This window comes from Leuciscus leuciscus (genome assembly GCF_965113295.1).
Source record: "Leuciscus leuciscus genome assembly, chromosome: 8".
Taxonomy (NCBI): Eukaryota; Metazoa; Chordata; class Actinopteri; order Cypriniformes; family Leuciscidae; genus Leuciscus; species Leuciscus leuciscus.
In genome coordinates, this window is record NC_138732.1 from 38,732,669 (window position 1) to 38,760,366 (window position 27,698).

Genomic DNA, 27,698 nt, shown 5'->3' on the forward strand with positions numbered 1-27,698 from the left:
GATTCAAGTTTTCAAGATGAAGAAATTCAGAACTTCAAATTCAGTTTTCTAAAATTCAAGTTCAAAAATTCAAGTTCAAAAATTCAGATCTTACAGAAAGTAGGTCACAGGTCATCCACAGGGAAGAGTAAAGGATCTCAGATAAGTCGAACAGAGCATTTTGGCTGCACTGCAGTAGTTTTCTGCCGCAAACGCGGTGGTGGTTCAAGAGAATCCGTGTATCTTTCGTTCAGTCGTTTTTTTATTTAATATTAAGAGTAGAAAAATGAGAAAACAGCTTGAGTATTAGATTTCTTCTAATATTCTAGTAATAATAGTCCGCTGCAGCAGTTGCACGGAGCTTACAAAACGCGTGTATTGCAACTATAGGCTACATTTAATTTTCTCATCAAACAACTAGACTAACGAATGGCTCGGCACAACAGAAGAGCTTAGACAGGGCTTTCTCTCTGTGTAGACCAGCAGTTGGTCTGAATTTGCTATAACCTATAGCCTATTTTCTCGACTGTATAGGCTAAGTCACGTTTTATCATGAAACACGCTGTGATTTGTTCCAAAGTGACTCTGGCATATATAATGCATTTAACGTTAAATAATCTAAATGTTGACTTTCAAAAGTAGGCGCGCCAAGAAGGCTATTCTCTGTATTTTGGTTCATTTTTGGTGAGCGCCAGAAAGATCTAAAGAGACCGAGATGCGCTAAAGCAGCGCATCATGTTGTTTTATTTATTTTTCAATGGCATGATATTTTGTAGTTATTTTGAATGTACACAAATAAAAATATACATTTTACTGTTTCGGATGATGTCATATTATCTGTATGACTAAATAACAGAGTATTAAGTTATTTCCCAGCAGTGGAACAAATCCAAGTGATGGCGCTCGCGCATCGCGCTCTCACACAACATAGGCTATCAGTTCTGGCGTTGCTTCATATCGCAGACTGCTCATTATCAAAATGAAACACAGTCAACCAAACATATAAAAAGTTATTCTGCATAATTTAATTGGTCTGTTGTACAATATGAAGGGCAAGCTGTGCCGCACACAGTCCTACTCCAAACATTTCCCTTGCTGTGAAGACGCTGATTTAGCCTATAGGCCTACGTGTATTTTGGGACTCGACTGAAGTATGAAGCCTTCTTTATATTAATAGTTAGCATCCACATGTTACATTGCAATGAAAACTTTTGACTGAATGAGAGATGCGCGACCGTTTCGATTTAAATAAATTTGTTTAGGCTTGGCGTTTATAAAGGGCACAATATAGGCTATTTTTATAGTCTGTAGCCTATATATTATTTTATTATAGCCTAGCCTACATACTTATTTCTTGTTGTTTTCTGCATTCATTTGTCATAAGGGAAAGTAAAATAGGCAACACATAGCCTACATGTTAATAGTGTTTATCATGTAAATGTTGTATTTTATTTACAGGTCTTTTACACTATTGCTGAATAGGCTGATATATATATAAAAATAATAATAATAATTATGACGCCTTTCTCTCTCAACATGATCCAGCAGACCAAAAATGGCATTAAAAAATGTTGCTGTATTATTACAAAATGCATAGAGTGGAGACCATTTGGGCAAAAAACAAAACAAAAAACAAAACAAAACACATATTGTGTTCATTACCGCCACCCACATTTGGGCTTAATCACTGTTATTATTAGGAAATGTATTTAGGTGTAGACAAAATCAGTTATGTTTATTTATAAATATGAACGTACCTCGCATTTCCCGGACACTAGCCGTTAGTCTACATCTTTGGCCTATTTTTTTTAGCTGGCCAGTTCTCAAAATCTGTGTGGAAAAGCTGCGGAGCGAGGAGAGAACGCACAATGGCTTTGCTTTGGAAGTTTTTTTTTTTTTTTTTTTTTTGAAGTTTAGTTGCCAGAGAAAATAACACACCGTTTTGTTTAACATCAATTGATACTCAATATTAATTAAATAAATAAATATAATGTCAGAGAATGCACAAAGCGCATCCTTTTGAGATGTAAATTATAATACATTTTAATAAAACACACAAGGCCTACATCATAAACTCAGAAGATTATGTATTTTAATATATTATATTATAATACAAATAAAAAGGCGTCATACTTCAGTCGAGTCCCAAAATACACGTATAGGCTAAATCAGCGTCTTCACAGCAAGGGAAATGTTTGGAATAACAAGTAGGACTGTGTGTGGCACAGCTTGCCCTTCATATTGTACAACAGACCAATTAAATTATGCAGAATAACTTTTTATATGTTTGGTTGACTGTGTTTCATTTTGATAATGAGCAGTCTGCGATATGAAGCAACGCCAGAACTGATAGCCTATGTTGTGTGAGAGCGCGATGCGCGAGCGCCATCACTTGGATTTGTTCCACTGCTGGGAAATAACTTAATACTCTGTTATTTATAGTCATACAGATAATATGACATCATCCGAAACAGTAAAATGTATATTTTTATTTGTGTACATTCAAAATAACTACAAAATATCATGTCATTGAAAAATAAATAAAACAACATGATGCGCTGCTTTAGCGCGTCTCGGTCTCTTTAGATCTTTCTGGCGCTCACCAAAAATGAACCAAAATACAGAGAATAGCCTTCTTGGCGCGCCTACTTTTGAAAGTCAACATTTAGATTATTTAACGTTAAATGCATTATATATGCCAGAGTCACTTTGGAATAAATCACAGCGTGTTTCATGATAAAACGTGACTTAGCCTATACAGTCGAGAAAATAGGCAAATTCAGACCAACTGCTGGTCTACACAGAGAGAAAGCCCTTTCTAGGGTCTTCTGTTGTGCCGAGCCATTCGTTAGTCTAGTTGTTTGATGAGAAAATTAAATGTAGCCTATACTTGCAATACACGCGTTTTGTAAGCTCCGTGCAACTGCTGCAGCGGATTATTATTACTAGAACATTAGAAGCAATCTAATACTCAAGCTGTTTTCTCATTTTTCTACTCTTAATATTAAATAAAAAAACGACTGAACGAAAGATACACGGATTCTCTTGAACCACCACCGCGTTTGCGGCAGAAAACTACTGCAGTGCAGCCAAAATGCTCTGTTCGACTTATCTGAGATCCTTTACTCTTCCCTGTGGATGACCTGTGACCTACTTTCTGTAAGATCTGAATTTTTGAACTTGAATTTTTGAACTTGAATTTTAGAAAACTGAATTTGAAGTTCCGAATTTCTTCATCTTGAAAACTTGAATCTGTATTTTTTTAAACTGAATATTTGCACTATACGAATTCAGAACAAAAAAACTAGCTGTTTGAAAATACATGTCTATTCAATTCAGCCATAAAAACATTTCAATTTGTTAAATTTCAAATGTTCAATATTCGTTTAAAAAAAAATCAAATTCAGAACTATTTAAACTACCACCTAAAATTCAATTTAGTTAGATTACACTTGCAAATAATTCAAATTTACACAATTCAAATTCAAATCATTTTGTCATATTATAAGCTCCATACTATAGGGTTAGGGTAGGATTAGGATTTGGTTGAGGGTTAGTTGCATGTAATTATGCATAATTTACTGTTATTACTATGTAAGTACATGTAATATGTGTAACAAGGACACTGTAAAATAAAGTGTTACCCAACCTTTTTCTACATTCTTAAAGCATTGCTTATTGTTACGGTAGGCCTGTGTTCTTTTCAAAATCTTTAAAACTAGTTCACTTACTGTATATGTCTAAACTCTGGTTCATATGTATGGTTAAACTATGAAGAATTATTGGTTTAAGTGTCTATTAGTGGACATGGAAATAATAATAATAAATTAATGAGTTGAACAAATCTTATTTTTATACTCATTTATACATTGGAGAAAGGCAAATATCAAGTGGATACTTTTTTTTCTCAGTGGAAAAAATTCTGGTCTGAAGAGACCAAAGGCCTTTTTAACCCGAGTAAGTCTATAGGAAACTGTTTATGCCTTTCAACAATGAGGCTTTTGACCCCAAATAACATCCTTTCACTTATTCAACTGTTACTGATTTCATAATCAAGGAAACTGAACATAAACTTCTTCTTAAGTCTTTTGTCTCAAAATATTTGCGATAATTTTAGGGATTATATTTATGCATCATTAATTAACTGAGAGAATTTGTCATTGTACAAAATTCACTTATGAATCAGGAAAAAAAATTCACAGCGATAAAATCAAAAGGCCCTTTTACCTCAGGAGACCTTTGGCCCTATTGGATTCCTATGAAGGGAAAGTATGTTTTACAAAAGTAAAAGTCTTAACTTTTGGCCATCCAATCAAGTAATGAGTAACTTAGCAATGAAAGCGTAACAGTTCTGGAAGTAAAAATACAGCCCCAAAGTGAGCTACGAAGTTGTTAATCTGTTCAACTTATTAGTAAAATAATCAGGTTTAAAAGCAGAATTTGTGGTAAAAACTACATTTGATGCTGTTCAGAAAAAAATACCAATCAGAGAGTCGCCACAATCGAAACACGGCAAAATAGATCTTTAGCCTCTTCAAATCAAAGTTTGTAATGTTATGCTTCTCCTCGTAGCGGTTTGGTTTGGTTCATGGCCTATAACGCTTTAATGAAGACTTTTTAAAAATCCCTATGGGAGAAATAAATGGAAAAATTAGGGGGGCTGTTGCATTCTACTGTGAAGAATTCTAAAATGTTTTGATATTCTAAAATGACAAATAAAGTGATTTTCAATGTGATGTGTCACTGTTTGACCCCTCTGTGTTCACATCAACCTAGAGCACAAAACTGTTAATGGAAAAAAGAAAAGGAAAGAATACAGAAGAGTAATGCTATGCACAGTTGCATTTTCTGCTTTATTTTAATGATGTTTTTCAGTTACAGACATTTGGTGTCAGCTGCTTCGGTCCACAGATAACATGCTGTCGTATGACCAGACACTTCCAGTTTCATTCCCGGAAACAGTCCCTCAACCATCAACCGACGGTAACAGGTTTGACACTGACCACACGTGATGACCCTCCTCTGCGTCAGCGTTTATTTGTCATCTTTGCATTTAACGTACAGCATGGATTGGTTAATGCTTAAAGCTTTTAAGACATTTTTTCTGAGGAGTGTATTGTTTTAAATAAAAAATATAGAATAGATCATGCATAGTTCATTCTGTTTGGATGTCTCTTGAATGTAAAAAGCCTTTTTGAGTATACATATACATAAGACAAATAGTACACAACTATGGAATGCGTTAAAGTGTCTCACTGGAAAGTTTCTGGCAAATTCCGTAACGTGTGTAAAACATAAGGAAAATAAGCGGTCCAATTCAATGGTTCAAACACAATCATGTTCTGCATAGAGGCAATACTGCATCTAGTAAGGCCAGTCGTGACTCTAAATGTCCAAAGCTGAACCTACAGCTAGCACTCGTACATTCTTCCTTTATCGATTATGTAAATAGAGTATTGCAAAGCAGAGTCCGACATGGTTTAGATCCAATGCTTTAGTCATCTTGCATTTCACTGACAATAAAATTTGGTTTTAATTTGTCCCTTTCGCATATGGAATCGTAATTGTTTTGGTCTAAAAGAACCGACCCTCCCTTTCCATAAACTTCAAGCCCATTTCAACTTTGATGTCCTGCCAAACTTAAGCATGATTCTTTAACATCTGTTGCCATTTTTTATTGTGGTTGTAATAAATTTACTGAACCAGAAGCCTTTCAACCAGCAAAATGGCTTTTGGGTAGGACATCAGCGCTTGATTGTCCGCAGGGTCCCGCGTTACGCCCTCTTCATCCCTCGGCCCATTAGACACGCGAACACGGTCATGACCATCTTGGGTTTGACCTCCACTAGATCATCAGGCAGAGCGTAGACACGAGCCCCGATCTTCCTGGCCATGGACACGGCAAACCTGCAAGACACACAGAACCTCACTATCCCGGGAAACATTACACAGACCTAAAGACTTATTCATGGGTGTCATTTATAATATTCACGATTAATAGTTCTCACAGCATTTATATACTTTTCTTCATACATTTACACCCGTATTTGAGAACCTTTTCATATATTAATCTTTTCTTCATACATTTACACCCTTATTTGAGAAACCTTTTCATATATTAATCTTTTCTTCATACATTTACACCCGTATTTGAGAACCTTTTCATATATTAATCGCTGTGTTATTGCTAATGTGTGAACAGCTTGTAACTAAACTTAAAAAACAAAGCCTTCCCCGACTTCCAGTGTTGTCTATGAAAGCCTGTAGACTGATTTTTAAGGACTCGAGACGGTTTTGCTAGTAAAATGAAAAGCATGTGATGTTTACTCGCTCCTGAGAGCCTCTCTTCCGTTCAGTGACACATGAAACGAATGCTTATACAATGTTCAGGATAATGCCGAAAGAGCCATTCTGTACTGTAATGTCAATGTGTCATACAAAGAAAAGGGATTAATTTAACTATAGTCTCACATAATCAGATCTATATAGTCTCAAATATATTTTATAATCAAACTATCGTAACAGTGTAATTTGAATGACCTCATCTGTCATCATGATTCGGGTGAATCTCAGAGAGCAAACACATCTACATCACAATAATCAGATGCTTTCTGAACTGCTGTTTTCTCAACGCTGTCATTTCTATTGTGTTTATTTTGTTATTGAGAGGAAAGTGCACAGCACATATTTACATATTCATCTAAGGCCTCGTTTACACTGCAGGTCTTGATGCCCAATTCTGATTTGTTGCCTATATCTGATTTTTGGACCGTCCGTTTACACGTTCTTTCAATTGTGACCCATTTCCGATTCATGTGTTTACACTTTCCATACTGTCTGAAACATCGCGCATGTTTAAAGGGTTAAATTATCTTGCACAGATGGACAAATGAAAAATATGATTGATGCTAGCTCTGCAATATATGCGAAGTTTGCCAAACATCACCATGATTATGAGGCGGAGGAGGACGAAAGGTGCTTTCTTTAAATGCAAATGTTTTTTTGAGTATTTCATTTGTGAAGGTAAAAGCATGTACTCACTATACTCCTAATTACAAGAAGAAAAAACTGCTCTCAAACTGGGTGTGTGACAGGCTGTGGAATGGGGTTTGGTCGAGGAAAATTATTTTTTTTGCTTGAACTCCTATCGGCTGATAACGATCAGTGCCAGATCAATCGCACCCTTACTTTCAGCATTCTTTCCTTTTTGGCCTGCCTTTCTTTTTCTGCTGTCATGAGCAGCTGAAATGAATGTCTTATGATTGTGTTGCTGTGCTATTCTAAACAATTTGCTAAATGATGACCTCCTTTGTTTGCATATAATAATAGATTATTTGCACACACAATCTAAGGCATAAAAGATTATCTTTTTTTTTTTAAATGTATGATGTTATAGTGCTAAATCGAGTCTATCAAATAAAAATGAAATAAAATAAGGTTAGGTGAAGTGTCCTGTTAATTTAATCAGCAGTAATCATTGCAGCCTGTGCATATCTCAGGACTGGTGGCGTATTGTGGCGAGCTTTAACGAGGAGCAGTGGGTCTGAAATTTTAGGATGAGCAAGCCTTAGCCAACCTTTGATATGTTGTGTCAACGTTTGTCCACATTCCTCTCCTACGACGACACAAAGTTTAGTCGGGCCATCCGTCCCTTGCAGAAGCGCGTCGGGGTTTCTCTCGTAATTAAACTGCAAAGACGTTACCTCAGAAAATCCGATCTGCCTGTTTACATGACAGTCGCATTGGCACATATCCGATTTATATCTGATTTATTTCCACATATGAATGAGGCCTGAAACCGATCTCGAAATATCCAAATGCATGCGTTTTTTTTTCCTGTTTACATTTGTCATAGAACACATCCGATCTGTGTCACATATGAGCAAAAAATCGGAATTGGGTCACATTTCACTGACAGTGTAAACGAGGCCTAAATGTCAGGGGGACGGGATGAGGAGGAGGGAGGGTCGAGCTAGCCTCCGTTTTGTTTGACAATACTTCAAACGTCAACAAGAAGTGACGTCACCCAACATCGCTTAGAGCACCTTTAATGCTTGATGCACGTTATCTAATGAACACTCTTTTGAAATCTTACTTTGCATTGTCCAGCTTGTCTTCGTCGCTAAGACTTCCTCTCTTCACGAGGTCGTAGTTGACGCAGCCGGGCTGGATGGCATCAATCAGGTCCAGGACCGCCAGACTGGAGCTGATCTCTTTATCCTGTAGTTCAGAAAACAACACTTACTGCTGATATTCAACACACACGTGTAGGGAACATGAATACTGGCTGCTGCATGAAGCATACAGTATATACCGTATATACAGTATATATATATATATTAGAGGTGGGCATAGATTAATTTTTTTAATCTAGATTAATCTAGATTAATTTTGAAATTAATCTAGATTAATCTAGATTAAAATGGCTCATTTGAATTCTGCCGAAGGCATTCAGAATATGTGTGCTACCCAAATAATGACTATAAAAGTAAGTCTTTGAGAACGGGTTTCTCAAGCCAGGTGGCACATTAGACCAGGGGCTCATCTCCTGTTTCCAAAATGCATCACAAACTGCTTGAGAAAGCTGTTCTACTCATAGACTGTAAAAGGTTACTACTGTACTGTTACCGTCCGTAGGCAACATTAGGTAGGCCTATGTTATTATCAACTACTATAGGCTATCAATTAGGGATGGGCGATATGGCCTAAAATCTATATTGTGATATACATTGCAGCCTCTTGCGATAACGATATACAGTATATTATAATAAAACCATTTCAGAACAGATTACACAGACCCATGCTAAACAACTGCTAAATGTATTTTTTTTTAAAGGGTGTATGTAGTTTTGAGAACATATATTGTGCAAAACTGTAAGTATACAACATAATTTTGCAGATAAATAAAATGTAAGTACACTAGCTGCAGAGACTTAAGTAGGTCTAATGTTTATTATGGCTTGGAGCTTATGAAACCCCAAATTTAAAATTAGAATATTGTCTAACTGATGTCTTTTCAGTTAAAAAAGAAACACAACAACGATTCTTAAAATCGAGATTATGTGCTACACCACTAAGATATATTGGAATGGGAATAATACGCGCGCGCTGGTATTCAGTGATATCATGTTTCGTTTTGAATTTGAGGTGGTCGAACGGATTAGTCGTGTGTTAACTTACCGAACTGTTACCCCACACACTCTGTATTTAGTTTGCTGCTGCTCGTCTGACGGCTTAAACCCGAACCAAGTCCAAATAATGGATGTTGCACCGATCTTTTTCACCAGCTTTCACTTTCAGCCGTGTTTACTTAAGATGACGACGAATATGCGTTGCAGCCGGGTTTACCTCGCGGCCGCGGGTAGATTGCGTCATCATAGCTTGTGTAGTATAGAGCCATCTCCCAACCCAACTTGGAGAATAGATTAACGGCGATATTTTTTTTATCGCGCGATAAGAGTCTCGCGTTAACGCAGCACGTTAACGCCGATAACGGCCCACCACTAATATATATATATATATATATATATATATATATATATATATGTTAGTCTGATAAATGAAGGGTTGCGCACCTTGAAACTCGATATTTTGGTTGATTTTCCTGCCTGCGACAAAGTCTTGTTAACCCAGTTGACGATGATTTCATCGTTGACCTTCTGCCCGTCGCCCAGGTTCTCTAGTACGTTCAGAGTGTATCTGGAAGAGAACACAGCAAACACTCATCAACATGACATTTCCTCCAAAATACTTAAGCTTTATACACATATACATGCTCTAATAATAAAATTTTTTTTAAAAAAATACAATCTTTGCTCATAGACTTTTATTGTCAAATTAAATTTTTTCATATTAATGCTGGTGTGTTTGTTTTTAAATCAAATATGAATTTAACAGTATTTGCATAAAAGTTAAATCTGTTAACATTAGTTAATGCATTAGGCATCAAGACCTTATAGTTAATATAAATATTTCGCATTTATTGATCAAGGTTATTGTCCATTTATTATGCTATTGTTCAGTCTCATAAACTACTAATCAAAAGTTTTTTTTTTTATTATATTTTTGAAAGAAGACTTCTGCTCTCCAAGGCTACATTTATTTAATAAAAAATACAGCAAACAGTAATACTGTGAAATATTATTACAATTTAAAATGACTGTTTTCTATGTGAATATATTTTAAAATGTAATTTATTCCTGTGATCAAAGCTGAATTTAGCATCATTACTCCAGTCTTCAGTGTCACATGATCCTTCAGAAATCATTCTAATATGATGATTTAATGCACAAAAAACATTCATTATTACTATCAATGTTGAAAAAAGTTGTGCCGTTTCAGATTTCTGTGGAAACCATGCTACTTTTTTAGGATTCTTTGATGAATAGAAAGTTCAAAAGAATATAGAATATTTCATAACACCATTTTTGATCCATTTAATACTTCCTTGCTGATGTTTACAACATTTATTGTTCATTACATATGGATATCCACTATGCAAGATTTACTATACTGTTCATGCTTTACTACAATGTACTTTCTATTTGTTTAGTAATAACACTGTGAATGTTTTATGTACATTCTTTAGCTTAGGTTTTACCTCCTCATGAGCTGCCAGACCAGGGCGAGAGTGAGAGTCGGGTTCCCATCATTCAAGTCCTGTCCCCCGATGCCCACCAGTGAGAAGTTGGCTTTGGTCTTCCCCAGTTCCACAGCGTAGTTACAGTTCTCCAGCTGAACACACACACACACACACAGATGTAAAGACTGAAACAGCACTTTATCCAATCAGAAAGCTGTCACTCATTGAGCAGGATTGGATTAACTGACTTCCTCAGAGGAAGGGGTTTTGGAGTAAAGGTAATGCGTTAGGAATTAATACCTTCTTCATGTTGGCTCCTAGTTTGGGATATGGAGGCTTGTTGACTTTGTTGTTCCAGTCGACAGGAACCTTGATCTTCTCATAGAGTTGCAGGATGACCAGAGCATCCTGAAGGTCACTGAGAAGGTATGAAAAAGATCCAAACTGATTCAAATGTAACACTCAAGTGTAACATTATATAAACTATATAAATGAGACGTCACTCATGTGATTGAGTTGATCACTGATCCCAAAAAGTCTTGAGAATCACGTGAAATACACATTCAATACATGAGAAAAATCTTTCATCCTGATTTGTGATTTACCCGTATAAGTGATTGACATGAGGGTTGACGCCCAGAGAATTCATCCAGTTTCTGAAAGTCCTCTCCTCTCTGGTCTCTCCTACAGAAACCAAGCAAAAGCAGGGGTTAATCACGGCTCACTAACACAAGAATTACAAACTGCATTTTTAGTCCACAGAGAACATTTCAGCAACACTTTAAAATAAGGTTACTCAACCATAATCAATTATATAACATTAGTTAATAACGTTAGTTAATAAAAATACAACTGATTATTGTTAATTCATGTCAGCTCAGGTCTATTAACTAATATTAACAGATATAACATTTTGATTTAAATCAAGTGTTCGTAAATTAAATGAACATTTAACTGAGATTAATAAATGCTTTAGAAGTGTTTTTCATTGGTAGTTCTTGTTAATTATCGTGGTTAACTGATGTTAACAAATTGAATTTTATTGTAAAGTGTTACCAATATTTCTTGATGACCATAAGTGTATGCATGAAGTTAATAATAATAAGCAAATGCCACTAATAATCTGTATATAAAGAACCATACATTCAAATTATATGGACCACATTAGTTACGCATGATGATTTTTGTAATCCTATGGATTAGATTAAGCAAGGATTAAGTCTTAGTTCAATTAGGGCATTTAAGTAGCTTTTATAAATGAGCCTTATAAAAAACATTACTGGTGCATCTTGAGACAAATCAATGAATCTGTCATATTTTAAGAGTTGCTTTCAGTTAAAACAGCTCAAACATGCATTTTAGTCTGAGACTAGCTTAAACCTTGTCTGTGAGACCGGGGGTTAATCTATAACTGAGGATTAGGTCTGACAGCAGATGTTTTCCACCACAAGAGGGCACAGTCTTCATCGAAAGGGCGTAAACTGTTCCAGCCTCAGGAAATGAGCCAAACAGTCCCTCCCTTTGAGTCTCGGGCTGTCGCGCTTCACCAGTTTCCACAAAAAAAATCCTGAATGTCTCATTTGTGATGCCATCGAGTGTATTTTTAGAAGCAAGTGTTTGGAGGCAGTGTCAGCCATTTTCATGAGTCATTACGTGGCGCGTGTATTTAGCAAATGCTAAAATGGTAATAGAAGACAGGAAAGAGCAACAATCAGCAGCAGACGACCCACCCTCCAGAAGGCCCCAGTTGATGTCTTGATTCTCGGGTTTGGTCAGCGCTGGGTACTTGTTGAAGAGATTGGCAACGAAGGCCAAGTTGAGTTTGGGGTTGCCAGACACGACGTCAGTAGACGTGACGAACTGTCTACAGCCCAGCCTGTCTGCCTGCTGCAACATACACTCGGCTCTCTTCAGGTCATCCTTCTCCTGCGGGACACACGACAGTTAAAACACAATTCAGTGCATGTTTCCCTCTCTGCTTCGGTGGGACGGATTTGCTTAAGCCTCAGATGCAAAATATTATCCTCTTCTGTTTAATGGGTCATGTAGAGGATAAGACACAACTCAAATCAAACAGAAACAGAAGGGTTAGTTCTCTTCGGCCGAAACTCGACTCGCCAACGGCCGTTACCGGAAGCCACTGATTATAGTTTATAAAGTTATAAATATGGATATTATTCGTACATTTTTTTTTTCTTTATTAACCCCCTGGAGCCGTATGGATTACTTTAATGATGAATGGATGTGCTTTTTTGGGCTTCAAAATCTAAAGCTTGGAAGAGCCAGGATATTTTTTTATATAACTCTGATTATATTCATCTGAGAGAAGAAAGTCATATACACCTAGGATGGCTTGAGGGACAGTTTTAATTTTTAGGGGAACTAACCCTTTAAGAACAATCACACAGGTGAAGTGTTTGAACATTACTTGAGAGCCAGATTCATTTGGTGGTACAGTACCTACACTACCTTCAGAAATAGTTGAATGTGTAAAAGTGCAGAAATCTGATGCAATGTACATTAAGGCTTTGTCCCAAACCCTAGTCAGTCGCCTACCTAGGGAGCGATTTTAGGGCTCCCTCACAACTCAAGCAATGAATAAAAGACAAGCAAGCAATAAGCAGCTATGATGCCTTATATATGCTAAAAAATGTGTGTGTGTGTTTAATTGCATTTTTATCCTTGCTTTAATTTTTTTTTTTTTATCATTTTGAATGGATAGGTCCTTGAACTAGTGTTCAAAAGTTTGGGGTCAGTATGTTTTTTTTTTGAAGAAATAAATATTTTGAATCTGCATGGATGCATTACATTGATTCAAAGTGACACTAAATACATGTATAGTGTTACAAAATATTTGTATTTGAAATAAATGCTGTTGTTTTGAACTTTCTAATCATCAAAGAATCCTGAAAATATCTGAAGCAGCACATTATTCATTATTGATAATAATTAAAATAATAACAACAACAATTATTATTTGATCGCCAACAATAATTGATAAATTATCACAAATAATAACTAAGCAAATCATCATATTAGACTGATTTCTGAAGGATCATGTGACACTGAAGACTGGAGTAATGATAGTTTTGATCACAGGAATAAATTTGAGTTTACTACATTTTCACATGGAAAACTGTAATAATATTTCACAATATTACTGTTTTTACTGTATTTTTGATCAAATAAATGAGTATAAGATACTTCTTTCAAAAACAAATCTCACTGGCTCCAATATTTTGAACGGTAATGTATATACATTTCAACACTGAATCCGATCAAACGCATGAAAAATATCTTTCTTTTTTTTTTTTTTTAGCTATCTTGCCCAGTCTTTCTTAGAAGAACCGCATATGTCGCAAGAACAGACCTTGATGCAGTTCACTGGGGCTTAGAAAAGAGTGTCAGACACTGAGTCTCAGATAATGAATAATGTTTCCTTTCAAAGGCAGCAGAAAGCTGAAACACTGGCTGATGTTGACGGTGAAACGACCCTGAGCGTGTCTCGGCCACAGCCGTCTCATTCAGCACACAGTCAATAACAGTGTGTGGGGTTAAACACACGGGCTGTTTACACACTGCTGGGAAACGGCCAACATTGTTGCTGTCCCAAACCAAAGCAGTGAATGACTTGCCCCATGGCATGCTGGGGGAGGATCTGGCGTCTGCGGTGGCTGCTCGTGTTGTGACTGGAACACAATGTGCAATAAACACTGGCTTTTTGATGATTCTCCTACCGGAAGCCACTATCGTAAAAAACACTGTGAAAACACATCCTGCTCAGAATTTGCAGTTCTTCATTTTGGCAATGATTATACGAATCAATCCCAGGTTTGGATAAACTTTCACCTCCTGTTCCAAGTTTAGACTCCCACTAGTGTTTGATCTGCTGATGCTTGATAACTGCGCTTCATAAACCAGGAAGATCCCGGCCAGAGGAACTGAGAGGAACTGCTTCTGTCCTCCTGACTTACAATGAGCTGCTCCAGTGAATGAAGCTTTGATATATTTATATAAGACACACTCTTCTACTGAGAACAGCACACTACCGGATGCATCAGAAGAGCGGTTCAATAACTACTTCAGTTTTTCCATTTGTATACTGGTTTATAAAACTTTAAAAGTGTATAATGTGAACTCACGCTGAAGCCTGACATGTCGATGTCAATGTGTTTTTCGCCCTCCTTCTGTCCTTTAGGTGCGATCTGGTTGAGCAGGTGGAAATAAGCCCTCGAGTCCTGCAGATTCAAGAGTGAGAACAGAACAAATATTTCAGTGAAATGTGTAGCGTAATAATGCTGCCTTCAAGTCACGTCAGCAAGATTTTATTTATGAGCTGAGAGCATATGAATGTCCTAATGGTGTCCTTACTAGAGACAGACTCTTGGACTCAACACCATTAGCCTATCCCCTGCGCTCAACAGAAAACAGTCGGAAGATATGTTTGCGTTAAAAGCCGACATAAAATCATTGATTATCAGACACTTAAAAATAATCAGTATCAGTCATGAAAAACAATCTGTACAGAGTACTGGAGGGGTTCTGAGCTGAGCCTGACATGAAAAAATATTCAAAAAAATATATGTTTTTAAATAGACAGTTTATTAAACCTTTAAGCAAGATCTAAAAAAAAAATCTATCTACAAAGTTGCATATGTGTTTTTTGTCGAGTATCATATTTGATACATCAAGCTTTTATGGTTCATAAAGTCATATATAGTGAGAATATGAAGCTCACACTCGTGTGCTAAAACTGAGCAAAAATATACAATTTGGTGATATTTATATGGACAAAAAAGTAATAAGATGATGTTCTAATTGTAATGTAAATCAATGAGCTCTTAATAATAGTATAGTATAGCAGATAGTCGTCACTCTAATATCTCCAATAATATGTCTTGTAGGATATTTAAATGCTTAGCTTTATCATCAAAGCTCTGTAGTTTTAAAACATATAATGCAATGCAATACCTTTCTCAAAAGTCTGATGATAATATTTGATACTCAAGAGTAAAAAAAAAAAATATATGTCTGGATAATAAAGTAAACCTAAGGTGCTTCGGTCAAGTAAGTGTCCATCTTGAAATATTACTAACAATTTAAAAGTTATTCTTATGTTTAGCGCAGATTTCACTGCAAAAAGACACGTGAAGCACAAGCTGAAAGTGGACGTTTGAGAAGTACATCATGTACAACAGGTTTTTCCACAACGGTTTGATCATGTTGATAATTTAGAGGCTGTATCAAATATCATAAAGTCAGCTTTATAGGGTAAAAGGATCATGGCCGCAGCTGGTATTAATCATACAGAGAATTAGTTTCTATACATTTTTGTGTACAGTTGTTGAAGAATAATTATAAAGCCTGTCAAAAATACTATGAGGCAACAGACTAGTGCAACTACAGTACTGCAATGCTCCAACGCATCCATTTTATTCTGTCCAAAAATCAGAAAAATCTGACCAAAAGGACTTGAAGGCATCAAAAGATAATTATACTGTGAATTATATTTACATGAGACACAATAATATGAGAGAAAATATGAGAAACAGACAACCATGCGTGAATTCGTGAGAACATGACCGTGGTAGATGTGAATGAATGAACTTGTAAACAAAACAACGAAATAGACAAAACTGATCTCACAGTACATTTAGGAAAGTACCTTTACACACTTTGAAAAATCTGTTAACTGCAGCACAGAGGAAGATAGAGAGAGATATTAGTTCAATCATTCACTGTTTTTCATCTTTATCTTCATCACCAAATTACTTTTTCATGAAAATAACTGACATGTCATGAGTATATCACCTAACAGAGCTTGGGTCACACATCTTTTATTAGACACTAAATGATCCCTCACATGTTTTACACATTTTTTTCGTGGGTTTGCCATCCAGAGCATTTGAAAGTCAAAGTAACTGCACTCTTGCTCTGGCAAAATCCCTTTATGGAACAGAAAATGGAGCTAGCTGTTATGTAAATTCTAATTTGGATAAATTTGGCAACATGATTTTTTATTTCATCAGTAAAGCTAAAGCTAAAGTAAAGCTGTATATTGGGCATCTACCCATAAGTTCTTCAAGAGATTTAAAATATGCAAAACATCTACGCAAAACTTTCCATTTCACCCACACAGGGTTTCATGTTATTCAAATAATTCTTGTAGGTGCATGTAATTTAATGTTAGTGTAAAGTACAATATTTATCATTTAAAGTCAACTGCATTTAATAAAAAGCTATAATTACATGTTCACATTTCTGAGTGTTTCTTAGTGTTATGGTTTCGTAAAGAGCCATAATGCTAGGGTGTTAATATGCAGATGTTATGAAGTCAAAATAGCCCATTCCCAAGTCCCTATCATATCTATATATAGCTCGGAATTTGCATAGAAGAGTAATGCCATGCCTATATTCTATATAAGCCACAATTCAGGCATCATTCATAACCACTCTGTTGCACATTAGTTCTCTGGTCCTAGCAAAATAAATGACACTAATGACAACAACTTTATATGTGACTGTTTAACCTCTGTTACACTGACTGGCTATTTCAATAAGGAGGAAATTTGATATCAGTTTTATATAATCTTGATAGAGAATAAAGGCCCTGATATTAAAGTGGTCATGCATTAAAACTATACATTTAAACCTTTACCATAGGATCTCAGAGCAGCTTACATATTTTACAAGTAAATTAATATATAAAAATAGACAGGACTACAACCACAATTCTCATGCTCAATATCCTCATGAAAACAGCATGGACTCTATCTAATACTTCATCAGCACATAGACACACAAGCAGAGTACAGTACATGGACACATTAAGGCTGACCTTAATATCATGGCTGAAGTTGTTGATCTTGCTCCAGCCAGCATTCTCCAGGTGGAAGTTGGCCCAGCGGAGCAACAGTTCCTCTGGAGACAGTTTCATCAGATCCTCAAGTGTCTCTCCATCCCTCAACAGTGCTGCAAGAGCTGAAAAAAGAACACAGTGACATTAAATCACACCGTTTTCACCTAGATTTTGCATCAGAGAATAATGTGAACCCGCTGATCATCCTCTAACCACTGACAATTTCAGGCAGATAGGTCCAGTTGTGTTTTCAGAAAGCCAATTCACTTCATTTCAAATTGACCAGGCTCTTTCCACGACCTCATAGTACACCACAAGTCATTTTCTGTGTCAAATACTAGATTTCTCTAGTTCAGGAATGGGCAACTCCTGTCCTGGAGGTTCACTGTCCTGCAACGTTTAATTCAACATATCTGCCTGTAGTTTTCAAGCAATCCTAAAGATGTAGATTCGATTTTTCAGGAATGGAGCTAAACTCTGCAGGATAGTGGCCCTCCAGGACCGGATTTGCTCATCCCTGCTGTAGTGTATTCTGTAGGTGCCCATACTTCTCCCACCACATTCAAGTAGTTAAGCCTTCAACTTTAAAAACCCTACACTATCAGAAAATTACAGACCAGTCTATATTAACTTGTTCATGCTGGAAACACTTGTTTTCAACCAGGTCTCTTCCTTACTTTTACAGGACAAATTTCTATGCAACAGTCAGACTTTAAAAGCAGCCCCTAGATCATGTGTCCTCATTATGCTTTTATCCACCCTCTTCTTAATGTGCATTACAGGAACTACATTCCACTGGTGTGAGTATTACCTTACAGGTAGATCCTTCAGGGCGTCTCGGAAGGGAGAGATGTCTAAGTCATATTAACTAACCACCAGAGTACCTCAGGGTTCGGTGCTGGGTCCGTTTCCTTTCTTGATTTAAACAATGTTGCTGGTACCAACCATACATTCACATTGATTTTCCTGATATACTAAGGACACACGGCTCTAATAAGTACTTGCACAGATCACAGCCTACCTGGCAAACTCTGATGTGGATGTGGATGAGGGAACCCCCCCAACAATTCACCACAAAATCACTGTTTAGCAATGTTCTTCGATGATAACACCGTCTTTAGACTGGATTACTGTTATGCTCTTCTAGCTGGCCTTTCCGTTTACGCACACAAACCTCTGGAAATGATCCAGTAGGTCTGTTGTCTGTAACTCAATGAGAACCCAAAAGACAGGGCATGTTTCTCACTTTTACTGGATGCTAGTTGTTGCCCGTAGTTCAAACCATTGATGCTTGCATAGAGAATCTTCACTGGATCTATAAATGTCAAGCCCAGGCAATTACTGTATTTGTTTATCATTTATCATCTCAAGTCTGCTTTGTGACTAATCATTCCTGGCAGTGTGTCAGATGAAAAGCAATTTTATGTAATAAATTAACTTTTTTATTTATCCTCATTCATCTTAGTAGGCTAGACAACGCTCTCTATAGATCTGTACAGAGCCTTTGAGACAGACCTAAACTCCCTTAAGTTCAATTTAAGGGAGAAAACAAACTGTCAGATCTAAGAGCTCAAGTCCGCCATAACAGTCAAATCAGTCAGTCGAGTTGAAATTAAACTAGAAAAGAGACGCTATATCTGTTTTTCAGGATTCCTGGATGTTGTCATCAGCTGCGGCAATGCCAGCACTGTTTGGACTAGACGTGTGATCGTATTTGTACAACAGAGATACGTACCCTCGTTTCTGCTCAGCTCAATGTCAGCAAACAGGCCGATCTTAATGATCTGCCACAAAAGGCCCAAAACCAGATGTGGTTTGCCTTCCCGAAGGTCCAGAGCTCCGATGTTGACCACGTGACAGCCAATGGCAGAGGCAGAGTTAAGAGCCAGGTTAAGATTCTCCTGCAATACAGAAGAAATTATCTCTGTTAGACCCAAATCACATTTGCGATATCACTGAAAGTGATTCAGAGTCATCTTTTAAAGAATAATCTTCAAACAGAGATGGCTGCAAAAATAAATCAAAAGCAAACCTGTATTGTGAATGGTGTTAGTTTCTTCTTGTTAATGGTCCTCTCATCAATAGTATCAGGTACTGACAGGTTGATCATTTTACTAAAAGGAATCAATGACATATGCAATGAGGAGGTTTCTTAAATAATATAAAATAATTAAAACTCACAGGCAAGATGTTGAGGAGTGAGTCCGACTTACCACAGCACAATACCGTCACCTACAGCCTTGAAGAGAGAATCTGTATTGGGGTTCATGGGCAGCACATGTTTACAGTCAGGGTCCTGTTCCAGCGCTGTGTTGATCCAGTTCACGAAAGCAAACCTCTCCTCCTCTGGACAAAGACACAGAAAACAAGATCACATACCACTAACCACTAAAAACATAAAGGTTGCACTTTGTTTTACAGTACGTGCACTTACAGTGTACTAACCTAAGAAAGTACTGGGTAATATAAGGTAACTACATGGGTTAAGGCTAGGTTTAGGGGTAGGTTCAGGTTTAGTACCCAGTTATTGCAATTATTATAAGAAGTAAATAGTATGTATGAGGAACAGGACTGTAAAAAATAAAGTGCTACCAACCTAAAAATACCAAAAAGTACATGGTACTATATTATAATGGTATGGGATTTAGAACCTGGTATTACCACTGCATTAGAGTAGCTTGTAGATCTCAAGGTATGAATATGGCAGTCCATACAAAAAACATATTATTATCATCTGATGTCATTACTTTACCTTAGTTCTGCCACAGTACTACATTCAAAGCCAGTGGGAAGTGGTGCAAAAGTAATTACAGCAAAAGGAAACAGTGGTTTGTCTGATCCGGTGATATCCGAGGCGTTTTTACCTGAGAAGGAGTGCTGTGTGCCCGCACTGGACAGCTCGGATGTGCCGCCAATAGCCAAGATTCCCTCTTTCCTGTTGATGGCCTTCCGGAAGCTCTTTGCAATGTCACTGCTCTTCAGCTCCTGAAAGATCTGTGCAGACAGACACATGGGACCATCAAATTAATTATAAAATAGATTGTTTCTGGATGCATGATACATGATACAGAAACTGCTACAACATCCGTTCACCATACTAATTTAAAAATACACTAATGCACAAGAGGTCCGTGAAACTAAACAGATGCACATATTTAATGGCGTGTGTGGGTAATTAAAGCATGATTGTCAGTGCCAAGGCTGCCAGCAGCTGCTCATAACCTCCTCACAGCAGTGCAAACAAACACAGGGCCGCTCAACGGGATGATGCCCCATTTGCAGGGAGCGGCAACAGTCTAAATAAAATACAGTTTTCGTTTTGTATATCAACATTTACTGACTGCAAAAGTGTCTCTGTGATATTCTGGACTGCAGAATTATTCAGCAAGGTCACATTAAATTGATCAAAAATAACAGAGGGACTTTTACATTGTTAAAAAAAACAACAAAAAAAACTGCTATTTCAAATAAATGCTGTTCTTATGAACTTTCAATTAATCAAAGAATCCTGAAAACAAATTATCACATAACTATATATTATAATAATAATAATAATAAGCACCAATAATAATTGAGCATCAAATCAGCATATTAGAATGATTTCTGAAGGATCATGTGACACTGAAGACTGGAGTAATGATGCTGAAAATTCAGCTTTGCATCACGGGAATAAATTACACGTTAAAATATATTCAAATAGAAAACAGTAACTTTAAATTGTAATAATATTTCACAATATGTCTGGTTCTACTCTATTACTGACCAATGCAGCCTTGGTGAGTATAAGAAACATTAAAAATCTTAGTCATTCCAAACATTTCACCATTAGTTTATGGGAATTTTGGCCTATTTCACAACTCTCCTCACCCAGCCTGCACAGTTTAAGGTATCATGTCAGTAGCACATGGGATGAGATCCACACACAGTAATTATTTCATCATTCTTTTAGTACCACTAATTACTAAAAATGATGAAATGGTGAACAGGCCATCTGGATTCAGCACTGAAACGCTAATCTCAAAGTGCAATGGTATTATCTGTTGTCCATATATGGTGAAAGCTACTGCTGAATATGCAAATCAGGGATTTTAAGCTTTAAATGGCATGTTTTTAAAATTTGTTGGGTTTCAAATTCCATACCAACTAAACAGCATCACATAGCGCTCTTAACCCGTCTAATTTATTAATCACATAGAAACCTTTTTACTGTAATCATTTAACTCACTCTAAACGATGCACCTTGCGGTACAATTTTAGAACAGCATATGTGAACATGTAAATGTTTTCTCACGACAATAACATTTGATTTGCAAATTAAGTTTATGGACTGAACAAAGCACTGAATCACGCAACTACTTTTTATTTTTTTCAAAGCACTACAATGAAAAGTGATGTATAAGTGTAGCAAGTTTTAAGCGTAGCAAGTTTTAAGCGTAGTTAGGATGTGTATGTAGATGTTTCGAATTATTTTTGGATATTACAGAACAGAACGGTTCGTAGACACTTACAGACAGGAATTCTTCAAAGCTGATCTTGTTGTCCTTGTCTTTGTCTCCATCTTCCATCAGTTTCTGGATGATCTCTCGGACTTTGTACCCTGGCAGGGGCAGATTGGCCTCTTTGAACAGCTCGTGGAGCTCATGGTCACAAATAAAGCCATTGCCATTCAAATCTATGGAGAGAAATGAAAATTATTGGTTTGGTGCAACATCTTGCCTCTTCCCAACAAGCACAAAACATTAAAGTTGCAATTAGTTAACGTTGCAATTCAACAGTGTAAAAATATTAAGAAACCACAACAACATTGAAAAAAAAAAATGAGGACATGCAATTGAAATAGTGTGATTAGCCAAAATTATCAACAATTTTTTGAGGAAAAAAAACTGTATTTTCCTGCATATGCATGTAAAATAAAATGTTTTGGAAATGTGAAACCATCTCTCGAGTAGGGTTTAAGCAGCCTAAAATGTCAATGTAACATTTCAAAACAAAAACAAATACATCTGTACACTTAAATTAAACTACTAAAATGTAAGGAAAATATTTATATTTATAGAATTTATGCTTAAGACTAAAACATAGGCCACACTAAACATTCAAGCAAAGCATTCTGGTATTGTCTTATCTACAAAAGAGACACGCAACATGACATATACTGGCCAGAACGAGGTCTAAAATATATATATGTTTTAATCATAATATAAATATTTAAATAGAATATAGCCATTTTTATTCTAGTATTATGATCATGTATCTAAATATGTGAATTATAACCATGTATCCGAGTATGTGAGTCTGTGTAGAGACTAGAAAGTGTTTGCATATGTTGGAGTCTCTCGCTCTGCCATTAGATATATGATATAAATGGTAAGCTGTGCGTCCCATTAAAGAATATTTGTAGGATGAGCAGGGCCCTCTAATGTAAACAGGTTGGGTCCTTTCGTTCCACTTTTTAAAAACAGACTGGATTCACAACCAAAAATGGAAGAATTGATAAACAATATTGGTGCAGAGTTTGAAAATGTACAAGATGAATTGACCCCACCTTGAGGGAGAGCTATAGGAACTTAGACTTTATTACAAAGAAATAAAGCCATCTTAAAGCCAACTCCAAGACTTCAAGAGTGATTTTTCACAGAGGCGAAAGAAGCCACTAGAAACGCTACAGTAGATAGGCAGCGCACTGGGTTTGAAACAGAGCTGTTGTGTTATGCGTGTCTAAAAACTAAAACAGAATAAACAACATTAGAATATAACCATTAGGAATTGTCAGCCACTGGGGTTTTTCTAGTATGTGCATTACAATACCAGGACACGGGCAACAATTTAGGCTGCAATGTTCTGCCCAGTCTGCGGGAGAAATCTGATAAACGGGGAAATGCAGTCTGAACCACATTCTTGTCAAGGACCATTAGAAAAAAAATACACATTCCACAAACTTCAAAACTCAGACTTATAGACCGAAGTCTAAGATCACCAATCGCAGAATACTCTTTACAGGGGTCATGAATTGTAAAAACAAATTTTCCTTGATCTTTCGACATATAAGAGGTCATTGTACAATAAAACAACCCTGTAAGTTTCAGAACTCAAAACTTCCTCGTTAGTCCAAAAACAGCTTATATTGAATCCAAGATCAGAAAATGACTAATTTCAGATTTTGTCACATTATAGTGTAACAGTACGATGAAAGACCGCATCAGCAGAAGAAGATCAACGCCTACTTCTACATCATCACGTCTTTGGCCCCGCCCACTGGCGCGTTAGAGAGATGAAAGATAGAGGATCACTGGACTAAAACATTACCTTACAAAGGATCCTAATGCTGTGAATGTGGTTATTTATGTTCAACTATGTGAATGTCTCAGTAGAGCATTCTTTCTTTGTTTGTTACATTTCACTGTGGATTCTTTGGTACATCTGTCACTTTTACTGTAAGAAATGGACCCGACAGTAATGCCACAACATGTAAGTAACTTAATTAAGCCCTGGTCATATCTAGGCTTGATTACTGCAATGCTCTTCTGGCTGGACTTCTTCTGGCAAACCTGTACAGATGATGCAGAATGCTGCAGCTCGTCTTGTCTTCAACGAGCCAAAAACGGCCCACGTCACTCCTCTGTTCATCTCTCTGCACTGGCTACCTCTCTCTGCTCGCATCAAGTCCAAGGCATTGACGCTTGCTTACAGATCTATCACAGGCTCAGCTCCCTCCTACTTTCACTCACTCCTACGAGTCTACATCCCTACCAGAAGCCTACGATCGGTCAACGAGCGACGTCTCATGGTTCCATCACAGAGAGCCACAAAATCACTTTCCAGAACATTCTCATTCACGGTTCCTTGCTGGTGGAATGCTCTCCCCACCATTTCAATGTAGAAAAACTATTTCCTTTTCCTTTAATCCTCCTTATCAGGCTTATGCTACTCTGAATAATGCCTGAACTTCGTATTTTGAGCACTTCTTGCGTTGTTTTTGTTTTTGTATTGTGATTAAATTATAATTAAATAATAATATACAGAATGCAATCAAAGAACTCGCCCTTTAGCTGTCAATCAAACAGCGCGTGTTTATCAGTGTCTGAGTTCTGGACTCTCGCCAAACCTCCCGTTATAATCAATGATGCTGACTACACTGCACAACACCCCCCTACGCATCCTTCAACCGAGTGATGGCTTTCTTGATTTCCTCTCTGGTTGGCTTGTTACAGTTGATGGGTAAGTCTGAGATGGCTGGGTCGATGATTGGTGGATTTGGTGGAGCTGGTCTATTCAAGAGACTGCACAACAACAGATCTCTTATTTACATCGTGTTTGCGCTGTTAGTTATGATGAAGACATTCATGCGAGTGCAGAAATTGAGTTGCAATGCAATCAACAAACATGTCTGTCATCGGCTTCAATGCTCATCGCTGCAACCTTTCATGCCATGGGAGTAGATCTTAATATAATGCTGTAATCAATCACTTTTCAAAATGAGCTAATCTCGACAGCTGTAGCCTAATAGAAAAAGCGTAGTAAAAGTTTGAAAGAGTTCCACATGTAATGCTCATTTCATATGCAAAGCTGTTAGCCAATCACAGCATTTACATGCTCACAGCAGACACGCCCCTTCAAACAGAGCATTAAAGTCAGAGACTAAAATCAGGGCAGAAAATGGCCTTTTATTTCTAAATTATGACATTTTTATGTAAAAATAATACTAACATAAGTGCACCACTGGGAATTTTTTTTTTTTTTTATTCCAGTTCATGACCCCTTTAATGACTTGCTTTTTGTAAATCTACAGGCATACCATATTAATAAAAGTATATAGTTAAATATTTTTGTTAAAAGAACCAATCACATTTTATTAGAGACATTGGCTGAGCTTTATTTAATTTTTTTACTATTGAAAATGCAATAGTTGGACCAGCCTGAAAAAAATTAAATAAATTTGCAAGCCAACATTTTTACTATTTTTGCTGATTTAACATGTTATTTAAGCATCATAAGTATCTTAGTATCTCAGTACAGTAAAATAGTGGCAATATTTTTCCATAGTTGAATTCTAATAATATCTAATAATCTAATCATTTCTAAAAATCTCAACTGTACTTGCTTGACACGTGAGAACAATCATTGTCCTTGTGCGTACATTTGAGCTTCCGTTGACCATATTTCTTGTGCTCTATCTATGTGTGTTGATCAATGTTTATATGTGAATAAAAGCCTAAATTATACCTGTTATTAATCAAATAAAGTGTGCCGACGCTGAGCACACTGTGTGCCGTTTTGAATATCAATCCTGCTAAACACTGTCTTTATTCCACTTCTCTCGTGTTAATATTGAAATATTCGCCAAGAACACTCAGGTAAGATGACGTAACATTAGAACAGCCTTCAATCTGTACCGTTTTGACTTCTTTGCTCGCTGTTTTACTATTATTCTCATGCACTGACTCGTTCACTAAGCTGAACAGCCAATCAGAGTTCCCTCTTTCACCGATGTTGATTCAACATGTCGAATCGGCCCAAAAAAAGCAGACGAGGACCAATTTCAGCCAACTGTGCGAAACCGTGCGGAAACAAACTGAGAAAACTTAGTCGGCCGACACATAAAAACTGCCCGACCGTCGACTTGGCGTGTCCCGGGCTTAAAAGAGACTTATTTCGAAGCTGACACTCTCAGTGTGCAAAATATGGCAAATATTCAGTGCACAGTTAGCCTAATGCTAGCAAATAAACTAAAACAATTACTTAATAGATCCAAGTCTTATTCAAATATTTATACAAAAGATTTAGTTTGAATAGGACTTGGAACACACACACACACACACACACACACACACACACACACGACATTGTGACAGTAAACACTTGGCTGGTTTTGGAGACAAAAGTCCATGAGGACAGTTTAAAGCCAGGCAACAGGTTATGCCAAAAACTTCATGAACTCAAATGAAAAACCCAGATGTTTTTCTGAGCAATAACAATCTAGACTTTAAAGAAACACGCTGCACATGAAGTCAGGAGGAGAGATAACAACATTACAGAACAACTAGGCCATCACACACACAAAAAAACAAACATCTAGAGTTTCCTCATCAATGGCATTTAAAACTAGAAGCCAAATGAGACATTTGAAAGTAGATCCTAAATTAGGCTTTGCACAGCGATGTAGGCTAGCTGTTTTCATCCATGCATAGAAAACAAAGACAAATCAGTAGTAATCACAAGATACGTAAAGGAAAAAGGACACCTTTATGGTTGGGCGGCATGCCAAGTTGTGATTAGAGTGGACAAAACTGGTTGGACAGGAAGAACACTCACCGACTTTCCCGAAGGCCTCCCGCAACTCCTCCAGCTCATCTTTAGATATCTTTCCTGCCATCTCCCCGAAGAACAACCCGAAGCTCTCTCAGTCGAATAAAGTGTGTCCTTCTATGGAGAGAAGACAAAAACTTTATTGTGTGGACTTCCAAATTGTGGTAAATGCACAATGGTGCCTGTCTTCCGCAAGAGAAACCTGGAAGTGGGATTGTACAGTAAGATGATAAGACATGCAAACGACATGCAAACGTCTATCAAGTATGAAACGAGAGCAGACTATATTTGGGCAAAACATATGTTCGAGAGGGCGTGTCAAGACAGGTCCTTTTGAATGTAACCTGACTGTAATGAAAGCAGTGCAATCACATGGTTCTTTGCCAAGACAATGATTGAAACACTACTTCATTTATTTAAATGACTAGGCTAGTTTTTTTGTTTAGTCAACTGCAGAGTCGACTGGAAATCAAGGCTAGCAAAAAACGAGCAAACTGTCACATACATATCCAGTTATTGCACATTGAAAATGGTAGAAAACAAAAAAAGATCAACTAAAGGAAAGAGTCTAATCCACAGCCAAAAGTCAAAGTCTGGACGTGTTTCTTTGGAAGATCAATGTGTTATTTTATCTCTGAGTTATGATAGATGAGTTCAGATCTGAACACCAGATGCAGTCTATACTGAACTGTGCTACAGTCGGTCTGTTTTTGTTTAATTGTGAAAGAGGACCTAACTACCTTATTAAAAATAAAGGCTCCGAAGTCATGCCATAGAAGAACCAACTGAGTTCCCCAAAGAACATGAACAGTTCATAAAAGAGCCCTTTTTCTTAGTGTGAAGATCATTTTATTAATCTAATAAGAACACTTTTCTACTATAAAGAACCTTTTGTGTAATGGAAAGGTTCCATTGATGTTAAAGGTTCTTTCATGGAACCATCAATGCCAATAAAGAACTTTACATATACGA

At 36.9% G+C, this 27,698-nt stretch overlaps 1 protein-coding gene across 3 annotated transcripts in view; it reads right to left on the reverse strand.

Moving 5' to 3' along the window:
- Nucleotides 1-4,813: 4,813 nt before the first annotated feature.
- pls3 (plastin 3 (T isoform)) overlaps nt 4,814-27,698 on the reverse strand; it is a 34,182-nt gene continuing 11,297 nt past the window's right edge. For all 3 annotated transcript variants that reach the window (XM_082178336.1, XM_082178334.1, XM_082178335.1), the window contains exons 2-16: nt 26,733-26,843; nt 21,929-22,092; nt 20,285-20,414; nt 19,634-19,766; nt 19,453-19,534; nt 19,156-19,321; nt 17,400-17,542; nt 14,704-14,799; nt 12,292-12,487; nt 11,167-11,245; nt 10,862-10,979; nt 10,580-10,713; nt 9,555-9,678; nt 8,075-8,199; nt 4,814-5,886 (exon numbers count right to left, since the gene is read on the reverse strand). In XM_082178336.1, coding sequence (XP_082034462.1) covers nt 5,754-5,886; nt 8,075-8,199; nt 9,555-9,678; nt 10,580-10,713; nt 10,862-10,979; nt 11,167-11,245; nt 12,292-12,487; nt 14,704-14,799; nt 17,400-17,542; nt 19,156-19,321; nt 19,453-19,534; nt 19,634-19,766; nt 20,285-20,414; nt 21,929-22,092; nt 26,733-26,793 — 1,884 coding nt within the window. In that variant the 5' untranslated portion in view covers nt 26,794-26,843 and the 3' untranslated portion in view covers nt 4,814-5,753. The remainder of the gene's footprint in view (nt 5,887-8,074; nt 8,200-9,554; nt 9,679-10,579; nt 10,714-10,861; nt 10,980-11,166; nt 11,246-12,291; nt 12,488-14,703; nt 14,800-17,399; nt 17,543-19,155; nt 19,322-19,452; nt 19,535-19,633; nt 19,767-20,284; nt 20,415-21,928; nt 22,093-26,732; nt 26,844-27,698) is intronic.